This window comes from Paramormyrops kingsleyae, chromosome 1, assembly GCF_048594095.1.
Source record: "Paramormyrops kingsleyae isolate MSU_618 chromosome 1, PKINGS_0.4, whole genome shotgun sequence".
Classification (NCBI taxonomy): Eukaryota; Metazoa; Chordata; class Actinopteri; order Osteoglossiformes; family Mormyridae; genus Paramormyrops; species Paramormyrops kingsleyae.
Window position 1 is genome coordinate 7,260,006 of NC_132797.1, and position 23,491 is coordinate 7,283,496.

Consider the following 23,491-nt stretch of genomic DNA (forward strand, 5'->3'; position numbering starts at 1 on the left):
AGCCTTATTGCCATGTGAGTCACCTAAACGCTCTCCTCCTGTCACAGTCCCTCCATCCTCGCAGCCTCTATCTATCTCTCTCTCCTCTGCATGTGTTTCAGAAGATCACTCTTCCACTGCTACGTTCCTGTGCTCCCCTTCTTCATCCCCCCCTTATCAGCTTCCGCCCCCCCCTGCCATCCTTCACATCCCCGCCCCACCCTGCCCCTCCTACTCCTCATCCCCCGTCGGCTGTATCCTCCCTTCTTCCCTCCCGGTCTCACGGGCACCCCCTCGCTGTCAGCCCCGGCCACTCTCCTCCTCTCCCGCTGCCCTCCGGTGAGTCATTGCTTCTCTGGAGACGGCTCCCCGCCTCAGAGCCGGGCGGGCACAACTCCGACGGATGGCGGGTGCAGCGGCGAGACCGAACGGCAGGCGGACCGAGCCGTGATGCCGCGCTTCCTCCTGACGCTGTCCATCAGGGGGCAGGGGGAAACCATCCTGAGGGGCACCACCGATAGCACACCGGGGTAGAGGGTGTGTGTGGGAGTGAATGGTGTATCTGCGTGTGGGTGTGAGTGTGCCTCTCGCTCTCTCTCCCTCTCTCTCTCTCTCACTCTCCCTGTTCTCCATGCTGTCACAGTAAATGGAATGGCATCGTTTTGTGTCGCTCCACACTTACCGGAAGCCGCCGCTCGCTCAGATTTGGCCGTGCAGACAAGGGGGGTGAGGGGGGGGGGCATCGTTACCGCAGAGCCTGTGCTCCAGGGAACCAGGATTTATTTGTTATCGAGCTCACAATCCGTCGCGTCTTGGTCTCCTGAAATGTGCCGTCTCTGAGCGCGTGCAGGGAGTGCAGGAGGCTGTGAATGAATTTGCTATGCTTCAGTGTTTTTTAAGGATGCTGTTAGCACGCCGAGAGTTTTGTTTTGTTTCCATAGCTTAAAGGTGGGCCGGGAGTAGGAGCTTCTGCCTTAATTTCCTTTACCGGTATTGGTCCATTGCCAAAGGAATAAACAGACAGTGGGTGTGCAGAGTTTTTTTTTGTTGTGCTGGTGGTCATCTGCCCACCTTCTGGCCATCACCCAGGCCACCCACCTGCTCCAGCCATCTACATCTGGGATGGTGCTCAACTCTGATCTGGAGGCCCTCTTCTCTTTCCTCTACAGCGACTACATCATCGAGGAAAAGAATGCTGTCCTGCAGAAGAAGGAAAATGAGGGATTTGGCTTTGTCTTGCGAGGAGCCAAAGGTGAGAGGGTCCTCAGGCTGGCCTAGCTCCTTGTTATTCTGCATGAAGAGACACCGTGCATGGATGCTAGTGTTTGTGTGATCTCCCTAATGCTCCTGAGGATGCTGTGTCATCGTATGTCACTGAGGATGTCCTCTACGTTGACTCGGTGCTCCACAAATACCCAGTGCCCTGTAGAGTGTTGCCACGGTCACGCTGTGCGGTTGATGTATTTATCTCGAGCTGGTTTCAGTAAGGCCATAGTGATTCTTTTCATGGTGTGTGAGCAGTGTTTATAGGGTCGGGCATGGCTGTATCGGCAGCTCTGGCCCACAGATCTGGGGTCGCATTGGAATCTTGGCCAGAGGAAGGCGGCCTCCCTGCCAGCTCGGTTCACGGCTGCCCCCGGGTTGCCCCATCTTGTGGGGGCTTCCATCTGTTCCCCACGCTGCATGCCGATGGCAGAGCAGATGAACGGGGCAGCACACGCAGACGCGCGCTCGCTCCCATCGCAGCATTTTTACTCACTGCTGCCTTCCTACTCTGTTATTGTCCTTCCTAAGGTGAATCACTCACATGATTAGGCAGCTGCGTGACATCCAATCAGGACGCCAACAGTGGATGATAGAAAGAAGATTTTGTTTGTACATTTTGTGCTCAAAGAAATATCTCAAAGTCCTCAACTTGGGTCAGGTGGATGTTTCTTCCTTCAGGACACTCCTAGAGAAGAAAGGATGATGTTTGAAATGAAAACATTCGTCTTTATTTTAAGTCAGATGCAGTTTACTTATATCCATCTTGGAGTTTTAGCCCCCCTCCATCTGATTGGCCAGCTCAGAAAATGGAGGGAAAAAGAATGGTGACCAGCATCTCTAGAGAGGGAACAAAACTGTCTTTGCTTCCTGCATGCCTGCATATTTTCTGAACAACTTTGTGTGAGTTTTTTGACCATTGTTTTAAGGGTAATTATATTCCAGTTACAGATGTGCTGGATTCACACCATTTTCTCTCTGTTGTTCAAATGCAGATATCTCAGAGATAGGGCTTCACTGTACCTTCTTTACCTAAAGGGTTGGCCGTGTGTCACATGACCGGGTTGCCACTGGGTTCGGTGAATGTGATTGGCTGGTGACTGGCCGTTTCCATTTTGGCAACTTCAAATCCTTTCCATTGCCATTCAGGAGCAGAGATAGAACAGAAATCACTGTCTGGCACGTACTCTGGCGTACAGCAGTGGAGTTGTTCCAATGTGATTGCCAGCGCCCCCTTAAGGCACACAAAAGGCATGCTTTCTGTGCGGTTGATCGAACCACTAAGTGCCCTTCCAGGGTAACAATCGCCATTTTCTGTTTCTGTTTGGTGAGCAGGCTTATAGCGTTCTCTGTGGGTTTTTTTTCTCCAGAATTAAACTGCACTTGACCACATCGATTCTGCTCCTTTTAATCATGTGGCTGTAACTGTACTGGGTCCTGTAACTATAGTAACGCGGGCAGTGCCTAAGCATGGATCCTGAAATACATCAACACTAATGGACCGTAACTGCAGCACCAGGCAGCCGGAACTCAAGTGTGAGCAATTTGCTCTTAATAGCAAAATAGTTTTTCCATCACTTTTTGTCAATAGTCACTTTCTCTGTATCATCAGAAAGTTTGATGCTAATTGAAGGCAGTTTTCACAGGTGAGATGGTGTGAACAGATGCACAGACACGGTCATGGAGCTACCTTACCTGGGCACAGGAGACAGAATCATCTCTGGCCTAGGCCTACCTGTTTATACCGTATTTCATGTTTTAGAGGAAAATGCTCTGTGGAAATTATGACTGACCTGGTCGTTAGTATGATTAGTATGATGTTTACTAACATGGGTTTGTAGTTGCCATGTCCATACTTAAGCATTACTGCAAAATTTTTGTATGATTGAGATGGTGCTTTGTTGTTTGCTGTCAGTCTAAGGTGGTGTGTGCCAGTTCCAGGGGGGGGCTTCTGGTGTGAACCCCCGGCCATCAATATGAAGGTGTGGCAGGCAGCATTTGCTGTCCAGCAGCCTGCCTTAGCAGGTGAATGCAGGCCAGTGTCTCTTATTGGCCAGGTCAGTCAGCTGATCAGTCCTACTGTCCAATAAAAATGTGCTACATAAGTTACTCACATTACACCTGTATATCGTCCTCAGATGTTGCTCAGTCTCTTTTGCCATAAATCTTTCTGTCTTGTTCGTTTAAGAGCTCAGCTTGATGTGGCAGGGTGTATGTCAGGCATTAATTGCTCTTGAAATAGAACATAATTACATCAGTCTGCAAGCAAGTGTCATGTAGCCTTTGCGAAAGGTCAAACAGATTATTTCATAATAATTATCATCGGACTGGGTCTGGAAGATGGGTAGGTTGGAGGTGAAGAAGCGTTAAACTAGTTTAGAGTAGTTTAATAATAGATAACAGATTTCCATTAACCATATAAGCACTTCTAGAATCCATTGGAAGTATGTTAAACAACTGGATTTAGGATTTGGCCACAGTATCGTGGTCTCCTAAAGTGAAAAAATATTCTAAGTATTCAAAAGGATTGAAAATAGGGCTGTACAACATATCGTTTCAGCATTGTCATCGCGATGTGTGGATGCACAGTAATCACATCGTAGGACGTGCAATGTCAAGTCAGGCAAATTAAATTAAACACGTCATGCCAATACTTTTTTGCACACAGTTTTCATTTTACATGACTAATCTACAAGACAAGTCTGTCTGATATAACATGACTTACTGCGATTTAAGGGATTTTGGATACACAGAGTTTGATGCTAATGAATGACATGCAGGCAGTGTGCCATATTAATACTGACATTACATGTTATACACATGCAATTTTCACATTACAGTAGCAATACAATAGTCAGCTACAGTAGGTTAAGAGAACAAGTTACACGAAAACATCTTTCTTGTCACAGGAGGTAAAACTTACCAAGCCTTACAACTTTAATGATCATTTCAAGATAATGGAGTATATGTTAAAAAGGCAGTTTAAACTTTGCTGCCTCTCCTTTTGCATGAGCTCTCCAAGCCAGTTATAATCATTTTTGTCCTTGCTGTAAGACACTCTAATTTGTGTGGTGCATTTGAGGAAAGAAAATGCACACAAGAACTGGTCTCCAAAAGGCATTCATTTCCTGTTATATGAAAATAATTTGTGTTCCAGGGAGACAATATTGAGCAAAAGCAAGTGATTTGCTGGCACTCCTTTGTGTCTGTTGACACAACTCGAAGCAATACCACCAACTTATCTGACACACTCTAAATTTCATTGCCTTTTTATTTTATAAATATTGCAATATTAACCACAAAAAATGTCAAATATCCCAATATGTTTTTTTTTATATCATGCAAAAGGTTTATTGTCATCTGTACTGGTACAAGTACTGAGTACAATGAGGGTCTTACTTGGCTCAGAACTCAACTTGGACTTGAATCACAAATTTGATGACTTGTGACTCGACTCCAAAACTTGGACTTGACTTGAACTTGAGGGCATATGACTTGAGACTTGACTCGGACTTCCAATGTTTTGACTTGAGATTTTACTTGGACTCGTCAAGGAGTGACTTGTTTCCTTCCATCCCTGAGATATAGATGTTTCTGGGAGAATAAATACGGAATGTACAATATACAGTCGTGGCCAAAAGATTTGAGAATGACGCAAGTATTGGTTTTCACAAAGTCTCCTGCCTCAATTTTTATGACGGCAATTTGCATATGCTCCAGAATTTCATAAAGAGTGATCAGATGAATTGCAATTAAGTCCCTCTTTGCCATGAAAATGAACTTAATCCCAAAAAAACTTTTCCACTGCATTTCAGCACTGCCACAAAAGGACCTGCTGACATCATTTCAGTGATTCTCTCGTTAACACAGGTGAGAGTGTTGAGGAGGACAAGGCTGGAGGTCACTCTGTCATGCTGATTGAGTTATAATAGCAGACTGGATGCCTTAATAGGAGGGTGGTGCTTGAAATCATTGTTCTTCCTATGGTAACCATGGTTACCTACAAGGAATCACGTGCAGTCATCATTGCTTTGCACAAAAAAGGGCTTCACAGGCAAGGATATTGCTGCTAGTTAGATTGCACCTAAATCAACCATTTATCAGATCATCAAGAGCTTCAAGGACAGAGATTCAATTGTTGTGAAGAAGGCTTCAGGATGCCCAAGAAAGTCCAGCACGCACCAGGACCGTCTCCTAAAGTTGCTTCAGCTGTGGGATCGGGGCACCACCAGTGCAGAGCTTGCTCAGAAATGTCTGCAGGCAGGTGTGAGTGCATCTGCACTCACAGTGAGATAAAGACTTTTTGGCCTGGTGTCAAGAAGGGCAGCAAAGAAGCCAATTCACTCCAAGAAAAACATCCGGGACAGGCTGATATTCTGCAAAAGGTACAGGGATTGGACTGCTGAGGACTGGGGTAAAGTCATTTTCTCTGATGAATCCCCTTTCCAAATGTATGGGGCAGATTGTCCAGAGAAGGAACGGTGAGCGCTACCATCAGTCCTGTGTCATGCCAACAGTAAAGCATCCTGAGACCATTCATGTGTGGGGCTGCTTCTCAGCCAAGAGAGTGGGCTCACTCACAAATTTGCCTTGGAACACAGCCATGGTACCACAACATCCTCCCAACCATCCAAAGCCAATTTGGTGACGAACGATGCCTTTTCCAGCATGATGGAGCACCATGCTATAAGGTAAAAGTGATAACTAAGTGGCTCGGGGAACAAAACATCGACATTTTGGGTCCATTGGCGGGAAACTCCCCAGACCTTAATCACATTGAGAACTTGCAGTCAATCCTCAAGAGGCGGATGGACAAACAAAAACCCCCAAATTCTCACAAACTCCGAGCATTGATTATGCAAGAATGGGCTGCCATCAGTCAGGAGTTGGCCCAGATGTTGATTGACAGCATGCTTGGGCGAATTGCAGTCTTGAAAAAGAAGGCTCAACACTGCAAATATTGACTCTTTGCATAAACGTAATGTAATTGTAAATAATGGCCTTTGACACTTATGAAAAGCTTGTAATTATACTTCAGTACACCATAGAAACATCTGACAAAAAGTCCTACAAACACTGAAGCAGCAAACTTTGTGAAAACCAATACTTGTGTCACTCTCAAAACTTTTGGCCTCAACTGCACATGCATAGCAACAGACAAGAGGGCAAATCCAGAGATACTGCTCATGCAGAATAACAGATATATAGACATGGAAAGAGCACCGTTTGGAACAGGAAGTCCTGCAGGACCCTCCTAGGTTTGATGTTCTGTCAGTTATGGCTTTAAGGACCCGCTCACAATGAAGAGATTGATTCTTAGTCAGCGGAGGGATACGGTTAAGAAAGACATGGTACCCTTGGGGGGGGCTTCAGAGCGACACCGGCATCCCGGGACATGGCCGACAGTAATGGAACCCTGCCCAGCTCCGTTTACGCTGTTCTGTCTGCCCACTGAGGTCCCAAGTCACACAGCTGATCAGCTCCATGCTTCCTTGTCCGTGAGTTTGTTCGCCACCATAGAATTGAAGGTGTTCCTGTTACGCGTATGGCTGGGAAGAGGGGCCATTTACAAAGTGTAGTCCCACAAAGTCCACTCTGTTTGGGGCCAGAGCTTTAGTTAATCCCTAAATTAAAATTTCCCATATGTCCACAGCCTTCCACACTGCGCCGTTGTCGCAGGCAGCTTCAGCTTCATTAGCTCAATTTTCACACCTCATGATGGAGGTGAGATTGTTTTCAGTGACCCCACAGATGGCCCCAAACGTGTAATCTGTTGACATCCTGTGGCTGTGGCATGAGCCAGTACAGGGCTGTGTAGCCATTGTCTGCTTTGTGCTTTGAATCAGCGGTGTGTTGCACAGATGGAGCACGGAGGAAAGTTTGTTGGGGGTTGCGGTTGCACCACTGTGAACCTGTAAATGGCAGCAGTGTGTCTGTGCATGTTAACCTGTGCCAAGCTTCCTGTCTCCAGCGGAGACGCCCATCGAGGAGTTCACGCCCACGCCAGCCTTCCCGGCACTGCAGTACCTGGAGTCCGTGGATGTGGAAGGCGTGGCCTGGAGGGCTGGCCTTCGGACTGGAGACTTCCTCATCGAGGTAAGCTATCCTTCAAAGTTCCCGCTCCTTTTGGAGCTGCTGCAAAGTTCTGGTTTGTTGATGGCAGCCTGTCACACAATAAGATATACCTTTGAAAAGTGGGGTGGCACATGTCATCTACAATCAATCACCAGCAGGTTGAATTTTCCATTGGTTACTTTTTATTGGCTACCACTAGAGTGGACCAAGAAGTGATTGACAATGTACCTTAGTCCCTCCCACCTGGAGCTTTTTCCTATATGGTCAGTTATGGAAAAACTGAGCGGTTCTACATTAATAGCAGGCTGTTACCCACAACCTGCACATCCCACTGCTGGTCTGACAGACAGCACACAGAGGAAGATGGCCTTCCTTGATCTGCACCGTCACACACAAGACAGCTCGCATCACTTTTTTCTTAACTTCCTTCCGTAAAGATCACTATGACAACGCTGGGAGCAGGCAGAGCCACGATGGGCCTTTTGGTCGTTTGTTAAGGGCTTGGGCTTCATGTCCAGCCACAGAAGCCCTTTACCATCTTCCTCCAGATCTGTCTGTCTCACAGTGGTTAAAGTTAGCTGTTCTCTGCCATGTTTCCAAAGAATTCTCTGTTACGCCCATGCTAAAGATACTTCCAAAGGGATTGGATGTCAGATATGCTTCTAAACCTGACAGGCTTCCACCGTGCTCACTCTGTTCGGCAGTTCTGATGTCCATGGGTCTTCAAAGACAGGATGGAAGCTTTGCTGTAGGCTCCATCCTTCGGCAAGATGTTGCCGATGATTCTGTGGAGCCTGTTCTTCAGTTTGCCGGCAGCACACGGCTGAGCGCTGGGTGACTCACGCATGCACTGTGACGAGGCCCAGCCATGTGGGTGGCTGGTACTCATAGCACTGGGGCCCAGCTGTACGTGACTCAGGACTACGGTCAATGAGATGGGACTGTGGGGAGACGAGCACCAGGTAGCCTTTAGCCGGCTGCAATTGGCTGATATTTGCAGTATTGCTTTACCAAAGAAGCATTTTCTGTGGAGGGGTGTCAACTGGAGTGTACCTCCCCTAACGGAACACGAAATGTAGCCTAGCAAGGTTTTTAAAAAATTACATTTGTTTAATTTTACAAAAATACAGCACCACAGTCCAATTTGCCAGATTAATGTTAGCGTGACAAGTACAAGATCTTGGGAGATGGCAGGCAGGGCGGAGCGGAAATGAAACGGCTCACAAGTTCAGAAAGGCACACCTGGGCTGTGGACTGTTGTGCACCAATCCACCCACGGCCATACCTAACAGAAATACATGTACACATTTCCCAGACCCTCAAGGAAATCCCAGTTTGGTAGAAACCAGGTAACGACAGCTCCAGGCTCTGTGCTGTGTTCCTCTAGACATCTCACTCCATCACGAACCACATCTGCTTTTCTCTCAGAGGAGGAAGAGTTTGCAGTGGAAAAGCCCGTTTAGCCACTTGGCTGGCTTTAATGAAGGTCCCCGAAGATGCCCGCTCTCTGAGTCACCGACGCAGCCACTGCTGCTCGTCCGACTTGAAAAAGCAGCATCTCTTTAATCAGGTGTTTTCAAGTGGTGGTGGTGGTGGTGGTGGGGGGCGTTATTGAGCACCCCCAGAATAGGGTGTCGCTATAAACTTCCTCAGTGACTGGTAGGGAGGTTTTAGCTTGGTCCGCACATCCAATCAGTAGCGCCTTCGGCTCGCTCTCCTTCAGTTGCTGGAGGCAGCTCAAACCTGACCCGATTCTGTCACTCTCACATCTCTGACACCGTTTCCCCGAAAGATGTGTGGGGGTGCTGCTCCGCTCCGAAATACGTTGGGTGCTGGTACCCTTGTAGTGTGTATCTCTGCCAGGGTGCAGAGAAAACCATGAGCAATCAACATTATGGCCCCCTTTCAGGAAGTCAGCCAGTGCAACATGCCTGACTACCAGTTCTGAAAGCCCGTTATGCAGTCATGATTCCCCCACTTCTTCCAGGTGAATGGCGTCAACGTGGTGAAGGTGGGCCATAAGCAGGTGGTCTCACTCATCCGCCAAGGGGGCAACCACCTCCTCATGAAAGTGGTCTCCGTAACCCGAAAGCCAGAGTCGGAAGAGGTTGTTCGAAAGAAAGGTAAGGGTTACCCCCTTCACTGATCTAAACTGACAAATGAGCGCAGGACAAGCATGTTAAAATATGGGGGCTGAAGGTCTATTGACTGCCAGAGCTTTAGGAAGCTGTTTCTGTGTGGCGGTTGATAGGTGTCCCTGTGGTGCAGGTTTGGGGTATTCAGACTGCTCTGCTGCTTTGGTGTACATGTCCATTTCTGTCCATGCTCAAATTTTGTATTATTTAGGGACGTTTTCTCACAGTGGAGTCATACATTAATTTGGGACCTGATTGGACATTAGCCATTAGCACCAGGCTCTCTTGAGAAAAGCTGCCCTGTGCCTGGATATTAGCCAGATGCAGTTCTGCTTTGCTGGTAGTTGGGACACCTTCAGTGCTGCCTCATTTCGCCGTCTGTCATGGTGTTTTTTTTTTTTTTTTGCACAAAATACCTCATGAGACTCATAAATGAATGCAAAGTGACAGCTGTTAACCCCTTCCACCTATTTTAACTATATTACAGTGAGCATGTGGTCCATTAACAATACCTACCACCTCATACTCCTACTCCCCATACCTACCACCTCATACTCCTACTCCCCATACCTACCATCTCATACTCCTACTCCCCATACCTACCATCTCATACTCCTACTCCCCATACCTACCACCTCATACTCCTACTCCCCATACCTACCACCTCATACTCCTACTCCCCATACCTACCATCTCATACTCCTACTCCCCATACCTACCACCTCATACTCCTACTCCCCATACCTACCATCTCATACTCCTACTCCCCATACCTACCATCTCATACTCCTACTCCCCATACCTACCATCTCATACTCCTACTCCCCATACCTACCATCTCATACTCCTACTCCCCATACCTACCACCTCATACTCCTACTCCCCATACCTACCACCTCATACTCCTACTCCCCATACCTACCATCTCATACTCCTACTCCCCATACCTACCACCTCATACTCCTACTCCCCATACCTACCACCTCATACTCCTACTCCCCATACCTACCACCTCATACTCCTACTCCCCATACCTACCATCTCATACTCCTACTCCCCATACCTACCACCTCATACTCCTACTCCCCATACCTACCACCTCATACTCCTACTCCCCATACCTACCATCTCATACTCCTACTCCCCATACCTACCACCTCATACTCCTACTCCCCATACCTACCACCTCATACTCCTACTCCCCATACCTACCACCTCATACTCCTACTCCCCATACCTACCACCTCATACTCCTACTCCCCATACCTACCACCTCATACTCCTACTCCCCATACCTACCATCTCATACTCCTACTCCCCATACCTACCACCTCATACTCCTACTCCCCATACCTACAGTACCACCTCATACTCCTACTTCCCATACCTACCATCTCATACTCCTACTCCCCATACCTACCACCTCATACTCCTACTCCCCATACCTACCACCTCATACTCCTACTCCCCATACCTACCACCTCAAACTCCTACTCCCCATACCTACCATCTCATACTCCTACTCCCCATACCTACCATCTCATACTCCTACTCCCCATACCTACCATCTCATACTCCTACTCCCCATACCTACCATCTCATACTCCTACTCCCCATACCTACCATCTCATACTCCTTCCCCCCATGCCTACCATCTCATACTCCTTCCCCCCATGCCTACCATCTCCAACTCCTACCCCCCCATACCTACCACCTCAAACTCCTACGCTCCATACCTACCATCTCCAACTATTACTCTCCACCCCACACCCTTCCTCTGTCTGCTTTCTTACCTCCTTTCCCTTTTATCTCTCATTGCCAGCACATGTACCTGTAATTTGAATGGGCATACTTATTCCTATCAAGTGAGCACTAGTTGCCCAGCTGCAAAAGCAATGAATCTTTTCGAGAGTTGACACTATTAGCAAACAACGCAAGGTACAGTTAAGCTTGCTGTGAATGAACCTTTTGGATGTTTAAATTCTAGGACTTTAGATAAGCAGCCAATCACCAAGAAGGAATCACAACAAAATCATTAGTGTCTGTCGTACAGGTATTGCAGTTGAACCATCTTAAACAATTTAACCATATTGTCTTACTGCCTTACACTGTGATGTCGGGCTTAATATAGTTGGGTAATATTATAGGGGCCTTTTCTGTGGTTAAAAGGGCATGTTCTGCTCGTGAACTAGATGCATTGTTCCATCGAAACAGGCAGAGTCTGTTTGCAGGTCTTCCAGCATTGCAGTTTTTACTGATCTGCCTGCACATTCCAGAGTTTGATCTCCAGACCAGACGGTACCGCATAGTTCAGCATCAATCGGAGAAGCAGCCCACGCACAAGCGTGAACACGGGCGACACAAAGGCTCCGTGTTCCCCTGCATGAAAGAGCAAACACAGATCCTCCATCAGGCCCCCGGAACGGGTGGCCGTCTTATCCGCCCGGGCCGTAACTGATGCATGTTTTCACCCTGAAATAAAATAGTGTAAAATCTATATTTAATATTGAAGCGTAATGGGATCGCGGTGTGTGAGGGAGTAATAATTTGCTCGGCCTCGGGCAGGACAGGTGCTGTAAATTATATAGCAGGCTAATCTGCACACATCCACAGGCCTGACTTGGGTGATGTGGGGGGTGTTCAGGTGATCAGGCAGCAAACCAAGCCGTCATTATCCGGTGTCCGTGGGGATGGGGCCCCTTATGGTTGCACAGCCAGCCCAGGAATCTGAAGCCCAATACTGGGACACTGAAGTTTAAGATCACAGTCATGTCTGTAGACCATTTTCATTTTGTTGTAAGAGTCTGAATGCTTTTGAGCCAGAGTTTTATTTTCTCTTTGCTGGACTCCTGCAACAGAGCAAAGAGATTAAAATCACATATTTTACCTCTTAGTCATAGTCTTAGTCTGTGCCCTGATGAAAGAACATAGGATGCAGTCATCAGAGTTGCAACAGACTAACATAGCTGCTTGCAAACCCAGTGTAGAATCCAGGGGTTCAATAGTGTCTTTGAATCCAGTCCTAGGGCACCTACAGACAGTCCACATTTTTGCTCTCTCCCAGCTCCCAGCACACCTGTACCAGGTATTTGTTGTTCTTGATTGGCCGGGAGCTGGGAGGGAGCAAAAATGTGGACTGTCTGGGGGTCCCTGAAGACTGGGCTGAGAAGCACTGCTCTATAGGATTTGTGAAGGCGGGGAGTTTGAGGTGCGTGTTTTTGTTTACAGAGGATGTGCACATTGTCATGTTAAACTGCACTGTCTATATGGAGGTCCTGAAAAAAGAACAGGACAGAACGTGCAATGTGCTGGGCGAAAGCAAACGGTACAGCCAGCATTGGATCGATGGCGGGAGGGTGATTGGAAAGCGGGGCTCGGAGCTGCCTGCACGTACTGCTTTCGACACAGAATCCAAATGCGTTGTGCACCTCTCCCCAGCAGGAGAGGGAGAGATGTGTTTGGGGGAGGGTGCGGGGGGCACATATCAGCTAGCCACAGCGGGTAGACAGCAGCAGTAGCTCTGACCTAGTTCTCCGGCTCCTCCTGCAGAGTCGACACCAGATACTACCACCACACTGCCCTGCCTCCATTCAAAAGCTTGTGCCAAGAAGCTCGGGGGGGGTGGGGGGCGTCGCTGAGCACAGTCAGTGAGGGACCTGCATGCGAGTTGCGGCTGCAGGCAAGGTGTTCCCTGAAGGATTGGAAACTGCGAGGACTTACTTTCCACGGGGGAGGGGGAGGAAGACCGTGGGGGCCACCAGGAGTGAACAGAGCAGCGCTTGTTACTCATCACACTTCGACAAGTCGTCGCCGCGACAATAATTGCTTTGTTTCCCACTGCTTCCGAGTCTCACAGAGTCAAAATGGATCTAAACTGCCGCAGCGTCCCTGAGGTAGCTCTGCGCTGTCGGCTGCACCTGGAACACGTTCATATGGTGCCGTTCCTCTAAAGGATTTGCTCATTTTTTTTTTCCAAACTCTGTGCTCAGGGGCCATTTCATGTCTGAGATCTTGTCGTTAAGGGTGTTTCCTCTGATTTGTCCGCATTTCAAAAAGCAGGCGACCTTCTGGTGTGGCATTGTATCGTCAGATTGGACTGCCTGTGGACAGAAAGGCATCTTTCTGAGGCCACTGTCCAGGAGAAGCCATCGTGTAAACGATCCAGTGGAGCAGACAGAGCCTGATACTCTGCGCAGCTGGGGGAAAGGAGTCCAGGCTCACCCTGGACTGAGAAGAAAGAGAAGGACTGGATAGGCTATCCGTCACCCTGTAAGGTAGAGTGCCAAAGTGTGAATTTTACAGGGTAGGTGCTACACCAGAAGTATATTCTCAGCTTTACTAACCATCAGTAACTGCCTCAAAGCCTGCCTCGGGAAGGTGCCTCAGAACCTGCCTCTAGAAGGAACCTCAAAACCTGCCTTGGGAAGGTGCATCAAGACCAAAGTGGTACCAGAAAACCACTTTCATGAGTCTTTTCACATTTTGGATGGAGACTCCAATTAGGAACTTCAAGAACATTAGCACCAGGAATGGGTGATTGCTGTGGCTTTTGGGGAGCCGTTATGATCTTCAATCGCCCTGTGACACAGACTGAAATCGACTCTGGGAAATGAAGGCTTTGCATTCACTTTGGTGTGACGGTTTTAACACTATCAAACGGTCTGTGGTCGTACCTCTTTCCATGGTGTCATCGGTCCTGGAAATGCCAGACAGCAGCACGTATGTGAACTCCGTGCTCCTTTCTGTGCACAGCCTGGATTCCAGCCTTTGCGATAGTCCGCCCACCACCCAGCAGAGGGAACGAATCGTCTTGCAGCACTGGTGCTGCCGCTCAAACCTGCGCCTCTCTTTCCTGCCAGAGTTACCATGGTTACCACAATGAACGTTTGAATTCAGCCTTGCATTAGAGCCTGGGAATTTCTCACTCACTCTCTCTCCATCTCTCGCGCTATCCCTCTCTCTGTCTCTCTCTCTCTCTCTCTCTCTTCTCACTCACTCCCATCACTGTTTCTCCCTCTTCCGTACTTGTTTTCTTCCCCCTCCTCTTTCTCTCAACCTCTCTCACCACCTGAGACTTACTCTCTGCTGAAATCCGTTTTATTACAGCATTGCCGCTGCTCCGGCTCCTGGGAGTGCCTCTTAACTAGAGACTTGATGAATAATTGCGATATTTGTTACGTAAGAACACGGAGGTGGGAATAGGTGTACTTCTCAGGATTCTTGTCACATTGCCAAGGTCAGGCCTGACAGCAGTCACCATCTGACAGTAAGCCGGACTACCCCAGTAGGAGTGCATTTCCAAGAGCCAAATGGAAACCCGGACAGAGGAAGCAACAGTCTTTTTCAAAATTAACATTTTAGTCCTTCACCATTGTTAGAAGCAGGACAGGACATGGACGGCTCTCTTCTCTGAAGAGTCATTTTGGATGACGGCGGGTCGGTGTGATTTTTGGCATGGTCATGTGAATCGGGGACTGGAAGCGTCACCGCAGCCGGAGGAAATGGAGATAATCCGAGCAGCTTTAGCGGCAGAACAAAGTTTTGTTTCATCGCGCCTGCGAATGGGTCTGTTCGGGTAGGGTAGGGCCACCCCGCCAACTGTGTGCCAGCCGGCAAGCCAATCCCCAGCTGGCCATGAAGAAGTTTGCGTCAACCCGCAGCCTCAACAAGGTCCTGCAGCAGTGTGAGGCATCCAGCTCACCCGAGTATGACGAGATCAAGTCGGTGAAGAAGAAGTGGCACCTCCACTTGGGCAGTGCCCGCAAGGTCCTGGCCAGGAGGTCCAAAGTCACTTCATCTTCACTTTTCTTTGCAGCACCTCCACCCCCCAAGCGGGCCCCCAGCACCACGTTGACGCTGCGCTCCAAGTCCATGACCGCCGAGTTGGAGGAACTGGGTGAGTGTCCCCCCAACCCCCCCCCCCTTTCACCGGTCTCACTTCTCTCCAAACATCACATCAGGGACCGCGGCGTATTGGCGAAAGAGTGGGTTTGACTCAGAGTCAAGCTCCCACCTCTCTGTTTTTTGTTAACCGTTTCAGGGTAATTAACCTGAATTGCTTTGGTGAAATATGGATGTAGGCCAGCTTGAAAATGTTTGCTAGCTAAATATTGATCAAGAAAACATCTACTGCTGCATCCCCAGAGTTTTAATTAGTAAGTAATGAAAAAGGGAGGAATGCTGTGACAAAGGCCTTAAAGCAGGGGTTCCCCGTGTCCCGTTACACGTCACCACGTGGTCCATTACTCGCCACGTGCTTGGGGAAGGATTAGGAACATGTAAGATGTGTGGTTTTCTGACACACAGGACAGAATCCCATTTTAATCATGACATCTAAGTAACTATTGGAAAACAACTAGGAAACTCTTACTATGTACAATTTTTGAAGGTCGATATTTAGCTAAAATTTCTTTATGATGTGCAAAGGCAGCTATAGGTTACAGCTGCCTGCATCTAATATCTTTGATATATAATCAGTCAGGTTTTTCCCTCCCTATATTTCCTCCAAGCTTCCGCAAGGAGAAGAAGAGGTGGTAAGTAACACTGAGGCTCCACAGTACAGACCAATGATCATTAATCACTACTGATATTGATACGGATACTGAGTCGAAAAAATTCTCAAAACAAGTAATTAGCATTAACTGTTGTGCATTGGGTTTAAGGGTGGGATTCCCGGCGTGGTGTCGTGTTAGTGCCGTGAGCTTGGGCCCTTCTGTCCACATGTGCAGAAAGGCTGGATGAGATGCTGGGCTCCCAGGAGACCGGGCTACGGCCCCAGGCCACGGAGGCGGACTACAGGGCCGCCACCGTGAAGCAGCGGCCAACCAGCAGGAGAATCACACCAGCAGAGATCAGTGTGAGTTCGGGTGTGCCATCTACCTACCATCAACCATATTTTTCATGCTGCTTTAGCTGACATTCACTGTAATTGTCTCTCCTGTTGGTCAAGCCCTCTCCTTGTGATCATGTTTTTTTTCCCCTTAACGCTTTGATCTTGCTCTGTTCTGTGAAACGCAGTCACTGTTTGAGCGCCAGGGAATGGCCATACATGGCGAATTCCCCCCGAGCATGGAGAAGACCCACATTCCATTGCCGAAAGGGATGTCCAGAACCAAGTCGTTTGGTAAGGAGTGTGTAGCACTGATGTTTACACTCTGGGGTGACCTGACATTCTTAAATACGGCAATTAAGCCCATGAAATTCAATCAGGCACATCAGAAAATTCTGCTGCTACTTACAAGTCTGCATTGATTACTGTACTTGTCTGCATAGCTATTAGTGACCATGTCAAATTGTACCGTCTAGGCTTCGTGTGTCTCACACTAATGGCATGTCAATTAATAGGGGCAACAGAAGAGGATCGACTGTCGGCACTGGCAGGGGAACATCGGTTTCCAAGGAGCTCGTCGATGACAGACAGCCTCAGAGAGAGTCACAGCATTCCTCCCCCTCCCCAAACTGCACCCCCTCCACCCCCATCACCCTATTACCTGGACACCGGCCCCCCCCCAGCATTCTGCCCTCCCCCTCCCCCTGGCCGTTCTCATGACCAAAGCCGCTCCAGCTTTAAACCAGGCACGGAGGCTAAGGTCCACGGCTTGACACAGGTGGTCACCACCGCTGAGATCTATGACCCGCCCCGGCCCTCGGGCCACACCGAGCGGCAGAAGAAGTCCCGCTCCATGATCATCCTGCAGGACTCCTCCCACTTACCTGTGGAGCCCACTGAAATCCCCCGTCCCGGACCGTCCTCCACCCCTCCCGAAAAGATCAAGAGGAAAGGGAGGGTGATCGATAACCCATACGCCAACGTCGGTCAGTTCAGCATCGGCCTGTACACCCCAACAAAACCCCAGCGCAAAAAGAGCCCCCTGGTCAAACAGCTGCAGGTGGAGGACGCTCAGGAGAGAGCATCCTTAGCGTTGGCCTCCGCCCATGCCAGAGAGCACTCTCCCACTGGTCGGATCCCCCACACAAGCAGGGCTGAGTACTACCAGCAGCAACTCCTGCAGGAGAGAGCCCGAGCCTTAGGGGATGGACAACAGGGCAAAGGTCCCTTTGCCGCTGCGATCGCAGGGGCCGTGAAGGACCGGGAGAAGCGTCTAGAGGAAAGGAGGAAATCCACAGTCTTCCTGTCGGTCGGTACTGTCGAAGGTAGCACTACAGCACCCGAGCTGCCGTCCCTGACGCAGTCCCGCTCCGTTGACGAAAGGTTGCTTAGCAGGGAGCTGGGCCAGCTGCCTCCCCCCGCTGTCGTGCTCCGGCCATTGCCGAGCGGGACCACCTTCATCCACCCTTTGACCGGAAAGCCCCTAGACCCCAACTCCCCTCTGGCACTTGCGCTGGCCGCAAGAGAGCGGGCTCTGACATCTCAGAGCCAGTCACCCGCCAGCAGCCCAGAGCCCAGGACTAAACACGAGAAACCGGGGCCTTTGTTCGTCGATTCCCAGACCAAAGAGGCGGAGCGAATGGAAGCAGAAGCGAGGCTGGTGTCTCCCCCCTTCTCACCGGGAGATAGAGCAGGTTTATCTGGCACAATGACCCCACCCAAAACACAATGGGGGACGCCGACCACGCTTCGCAAAGAGATTGATGCAAGAGCAGACAAAGTCGAGGAGAGGAAGCAGGAGGACAAGAAGAGCATGATCATAAGCATCGTGGATACATCTCAGCAGAAGACTGCTGGCCTCATTATGGTACATGCGACAAGTAATGGGCAAGAAGCTGGGCTTAGCATGGAGGAGCCTTCTTTGTCACCACAAACCTCGCTTGTGGAGCCTTCCAAGCCTACGCTGGCTGAAATCAAGCGAGCCCAGTCTCCAAGCCCCGAAGCCACCCAGCCACAGCCAGCCGGTACATCAGCGGAGAGGACGCTGGCTCAGGGTAGCTCCGAGGAGGATGTAGAGCCTTACACTGTTACTCTCCCACCTGCTTTGCTGTCCTCCAGTGATGAAGAGACCCGGGAAGAGCTCCGGAAGATCGGCGTGGTGCCGCCACCCGAAGAGTTTGCCAACGGCTTACTGCCGAAGACAGATGCGACCGCAGCCACCCCAGCACTGGCTAAGCCGGCCACGCCTTCCGCCCCAACCCAAGCAGCAACAGCAGCAGCAGCACACCCTGCTAGCGGAACAGCCTCAGGGAAGCCTTCAGACACCCACCTGGTGCCTGAGTCTGCAGCCGACTCTGGGGTGGAAGAGGTGGACACCCGCAGCTCCAGCGACCACCACCTGGAGACCACGAGCACCATCTCCACGGTCTCCAGCATGTCCACGCTGTCGTCAGAGAGCAGCGAGCCCACCGACACATACACCTCCTACGCCGACGGGCAGACTTTTATACTCGACAAGCCGCCAGTGCCTCCAAAGCCAAAACTCAAGTCCCAGCTCAGCAAGGGGCCTGTGACGTTCAGGGACCCTCTACTGAAGCAGTCCTCGGATAGCGAGCTCCTCTCCCAGCAACACGCGGCTGCGCTGGCTGCGGCCGCCGGCACCGGCCGACCCCGCTACCTCTTCCAGAGAAGGTCCAAGCTTTGGGGGGATCCCGTGGAGACGCGGCCGCTGCCCGGCCCCGAGGACGGCAAGCCCACTGTGATCAGTGAACTGAGCTCCAGGCTCCAGCAGCTGAACAAGGACACACGCTCGCTAGGGGAAGAGCCCATCGGAGGAAACCTCGACCCCGGAAGGAAGTCCCCTGTGGCGGATGCCAGGTAAGGAGCCTCAGCCAGCAGTATGGACCCATTCTGCTTACACTACAGAAGACAGGAGAGACACATATATTCTATTGTTCCTTTATCTACTAATACAGCAAACATTAATCTTATGTTAAATAAGCTAATGCTTTGTGATTATCATATCAGTACTTAGTACTACAATTACAGAATACAGGCAGGCTGACTTGCAGGAAACAGTAGATTGATATAATGATTCATAGAGAGTTGTTTAAGTATCATTTTCAATATTATTTATGAATTATTATCTTGATTTCCTCATTTAAAGTAACGATAGCAAAATTTCTCTTGCTACATTTCTCCTTGTAGTGACTGTGGTCTTAGTATGTAAAGCATGTTTCAATGTTTGCCTTCAAATACTGTAGTCAGTTTCTGTCTCAAAATATGGATCCGATCGATGCCAAACACTCTGAGAGTTTATAGCATTAAGCTCATCATTCATTTTGAAAGGTCTTTCATTTCATACTCATTTTCAGTTCATTTGATGAAGCTTAAACTCGAATCCAGGCCGATTAATAGAAAGTTTACCGCTGGTGAAGTTTGTGGTCATTTGTACAGAATTCAACCCTAAAAGTCAACATCAGAGAATTACTGCCGTGCAGTAAGACCTCAGCATTGGGCCCAATGGCGCTGGAGAGAAGTCCATTTCTTGGTTCCCTCCGAGCCCCTCTGTAGCTTATAAAGAGGCCTCAGGCCTGACTTCGCTCTCTGGGTCCCTTCTAGAAAATTCCCACAAAACCTGGGGGAATGGAAGGAAGCCATTGTACTTAGTGTGCAGGTTGGGCTAAGATTCAGGATCTTTACTGGCTATGTGCAGGCAGTGTATTGGAATGCTTACTCGTACAGCCTTACTCGAATACAAAGGGACTCGACAGTGCGTAACAACATATACGGTACAATACAGTGCAAGAACTAGACAAATACGCTGATAAAGTGACTGTACCTTTCAGACTGGGACTCTGGAACTCCATTAGGTTCTGAACCCTGGAGTAGTATAATATAGTTTCTACCAATTGGGAATAAAAAGACATACTGTGAATATAATAATATAACAAGGCAAATACTACAAAGCTATTTAATATCTTTAGTACATTACGTAATGTTTGGCGTGACTTGTTTTATCAGTGGAGTAGTAAGTACAATGGTAAGTAACAATCTTCGGCAGCATTTGGCTAATCCGCTAGCATTATGTTTAGCTCGTTACAATTCCAAGCTTTAAATCTCAGGATTACTTCGGTCTCACAGACTGTAGGCCAAATATCTTGAAATATCTTCGACATGTGTTGTGACATTATACATTACATAATAACCCAGGGCACCTTTTATGTATGGAATCACAGTGATTTGTGATTAGTGATATAATTACTGCTAGCCAATGTTGTGTTGTATTTGGGGAATCAAGCAGCTGTTGTTGTTCTCATAGCACATTGAAGCCTTTGTATTTTCACAGATATGGCAAGAAAAACGAAGACAGTATACCATAGGTTTTTAGCTCCTAGGGTAAACACGACCTCAATTTTTAAATCAGCCTATCGACTAATCCCTTTTCTTTTGAATTAACCTGTTTATTTTTATTTTCTCTTATTGCCAAGTCAGGTGTTACCTTGTTGCTGCATCTTCGAAGTCCCAATAGAGTATAGTTTACAGCTTTCGTTTCTTATTACATTCGCCCTTACAAAGGCTGAACTTCCTGTTATAGTATGATATCACTTCCTGCCCTCAAGGGTTTTTTTTTGTCTGTACATTTTTTAATAGCATAGTTTATCCAAAATGACCACCTCCATTCAATGATTTCATGCAGTCAGATTTATCGGAAACAATGGGAGTTGAAATGTTGAATTTTCTACAGGAGTAAAATATTGAACACCTTATCAATTAGGCATGGTGTCTTCCTCTTTGTCGATAACAAAGATCAGCGTCTGGTACTTCTGAGCGTTTGCTCTTGATAAGGACCTAAGGTGCACACAAGGTAATAGCAGACATGGAAAGTGCAAACCTGGCCGCATGCAACACCCACACCCCTCACAAAGCGACCCCTCTGCCCACCTGCCTAGCCCCGCCCACCTGTCTAGCCCCGCCCCCGTGACTCCCCTGTTGCCTGGAGGCCTCCACTCTCACATAACAGTGGCTCCAGGGCGTTTAGTTTCTTTTAACTGTCAGTTTCAATCTCAAGCTCTGATACTGCCGCACTGTTACATCCAGGGCAAAATTGTTTCAGTTTGTTCCTAACATTGTCTGACAGGTCAAAATCTGCCGTAATGACAACCTGGGAAAGACACTCCACATCAACATCATGTTCTTTAACTCCCAAGAAATATCCATCTCTTTCTGGGTAAAAATCCTTGTAAAATTTCATCATCTAGCAGCAAATATAGCAAGGATTTAACAGGAATGTAGTTTCATACTCATTATTAGACTGACTCGCTCATACTCCTGCCGTTATTCCCGTCATTTCTGAGTGAAAATAAAATTGTCAGTGTTGTAACTGAAAGCTTAATTCCAGTCTCCCTTTCACTTTTGATAAGTATTATAACTCGATAAGTATGTTTTATACTCAATAAGAGGCTGTATTATTTTGCATTTGACGCCCAGTAGGAGGACAGTTTAGCTGTCATCTCAGCATGGTTATTCTATCTTATAAATGCTTAAACATGCTTTTGAAGGAGCGGCATGGCCTCCCCCCAGTTTTGTTTTCTCAGACTCAGGTGTGCACACATTCATGCCAATACTGAAAATGCCATAAGGCATCACCCTCTGTCACCATCCCTCTTAAAGTGCTGCATCCAAGCTGTCAGATAAGCAATACTGCGGTCTGCAACTCTGAAACATACCAGAAGCTGAAGAATGTAGGAAAGTTGTAACTAGGGAAAGATCTATTTCTTCTCTCCACAATTAGTGCCATCTTACTATCTGAGCTTTGAGGCTAGGCATGTTGGACCCCTTCGGTTTACACTGTCATTTCATTGGACGCTCCGATACACATGCTTGCAACCTAGCCAATCAGAGTTCCATCCTTCTCATGTCATTTGGAAGTGGATTGGTTAGTCAGACAGGCTTCCTTCAGTCCCTTAGCACCACTCCACGTCCACCTCAGCCTATAGTTCCTCAGGCTTTCCCTATCCCACAGCACGTAGCAACTCCATGTTCATTTGCATATTGTTGTTCATCTCCATGTAACTGTCTTGCAACATAGCTAGGTCTCCGATCCACCCTGTCTCATTCTGAGCCTGTTGAAGATGGCCCATTGCAGCCTGCCTACGTGAATGTTACCTGTCGTTCGTGCATAACCCTCACCTGCTGTATCCGCCACGCGCCTCCGCAGCTCGTCCTTAACAGGACCGTCTCATAGCTTTGGCTGTTTTTGAAACTCATTGGTTTGCATTCGTTTGAGTTGTTCGTTTGTTGTTTGGTTACATTTCGTTTTTATTTTTTTCCTTTTTTTTCATTTGACAAAATAGTTTGTGATGACATTGACACCTGCTCCCAGACTTAATTCTCTGTAATACAGGACATCAACGGGCTGGAAACTCCATTACTAAATTCAAAGCTATTACTTTGTCTATTAATCATACAGCCATCGTCTGTACCGCTTCAGTTCCTGGTACAGGCTGGTTTGGATGCATCCACGCCTGGCCCATTGCCATATTACCATTACCTTCAGCAGTCTCGGAGCACTTGTCCCTGTTTATTTGGTCGAGTTCCTTTCTTTTTCCCTCTGTGTTTAAGATATGAACTGTGTGCTCATTTATTTTCTCTCATGGACTGATGCTAACACTCTCTCTCACTGCCTCTCTCTCTCTGCTCACTCTGCATGCCTCCGCTGCTCTGTCTAGAACTGAGTCTGGCCCCAGGAGGGTGGGAGAACTGTGTAAGTGCGCATGGACATCTCATTACAATCTTCATTGTTCACTCTCTGCTGTGTGTCCCTGCCCACAACCCCCGCCCCCAATACCCTTGCCCCACCCATCCAATGTCTGGTGACCAAAACCACAGCTCTGCTCGGCCCCCTTAGACCAATGTTTCCCAACCCGGTCCTCAGGGACAGACAGTCCACATTTTTCCTCCCTCCCAGTTCCCTACCAGAGATTTCCCATTTTTGCTCCCTGGGAGGGAACGAAAACGTGGGCTGTCTGTGGGTCACCGAGGACCGGATTGGGAAATGCTGCCTTAGAGCCCATTGCCTTAGTGCTGTTTTTTCTTTTTGCTGTTGTTTTCCCTCGCCTGTGGGGCTCTTCCTTGTTATGTCAGCTGGTCTGTGACTCAAAGTCTCCAGCCTTCAGGATGCAGAATGCCTCTCTCTCCTCGTGCCGAT

The 23,491-nt window shown here is 48.4% G+C and overlaps 1 protein-coding gene across 11 annotated transcripts in view; it reads left to right on the forward strand.

Moving 5' to 3' along the window:
* shank3a (SH3 and multiple ankyrin repeat domains 3a) overlaps window positions 1-23,491 on the forward strand; it is a 189,710-nt gene that overhangs the window by 159,845 nt on the left and 6,374 nt on the right. For 7 of the 11 annotated variants that reach the window (XR_002837898.2, XM_023808941.2, XM_023808944.2 and 4 more), the window contains 8 exons: window positions 1,149-1,231; window positions 7,214-7,338; window positions 9,305-9,440; window positions 15,268-15,348; window positions 15,962-15,985; window positions 16,181-16,308; window positions 16,470-16,575; window positions 16,797-19,158. Coding sequence is in view for 9 of the 11 variants with exons in the window: in XM_023808941.2 (XP_023664709.2) it covers window positions 1,149-1,231; window positions 7,214-7,338; window positions 9,305-9,440; window positions 15,268-15,348; window positions 15,962-15,985; window positions 16,181-16,308; window positions 16,470-16,575; window positions 16,797-19,158 (3,045 nt within the window). In the remaining 2 variants the exon portion in view is untranslated. Of the gene's footprint in view, window positions 1-1,148; window positions 1,232-7,213; window positions 7,339-9,304; window positions 9,441-15,267; window positions 15,349-15,961; window positions 15,986-16,180; window positions 16,309-16,469; window positions 16,576-16,796; window positions 19,159-20,629; window positions 20,680-23,012; window positions 23,048-23,491 lie in introns of all 11 variants that reach the window. The other 4 variants (XR_002837899.2, XM_023808947.2, XM_023808948.2 and 1 more) reach the window with 4 other exon arrangements.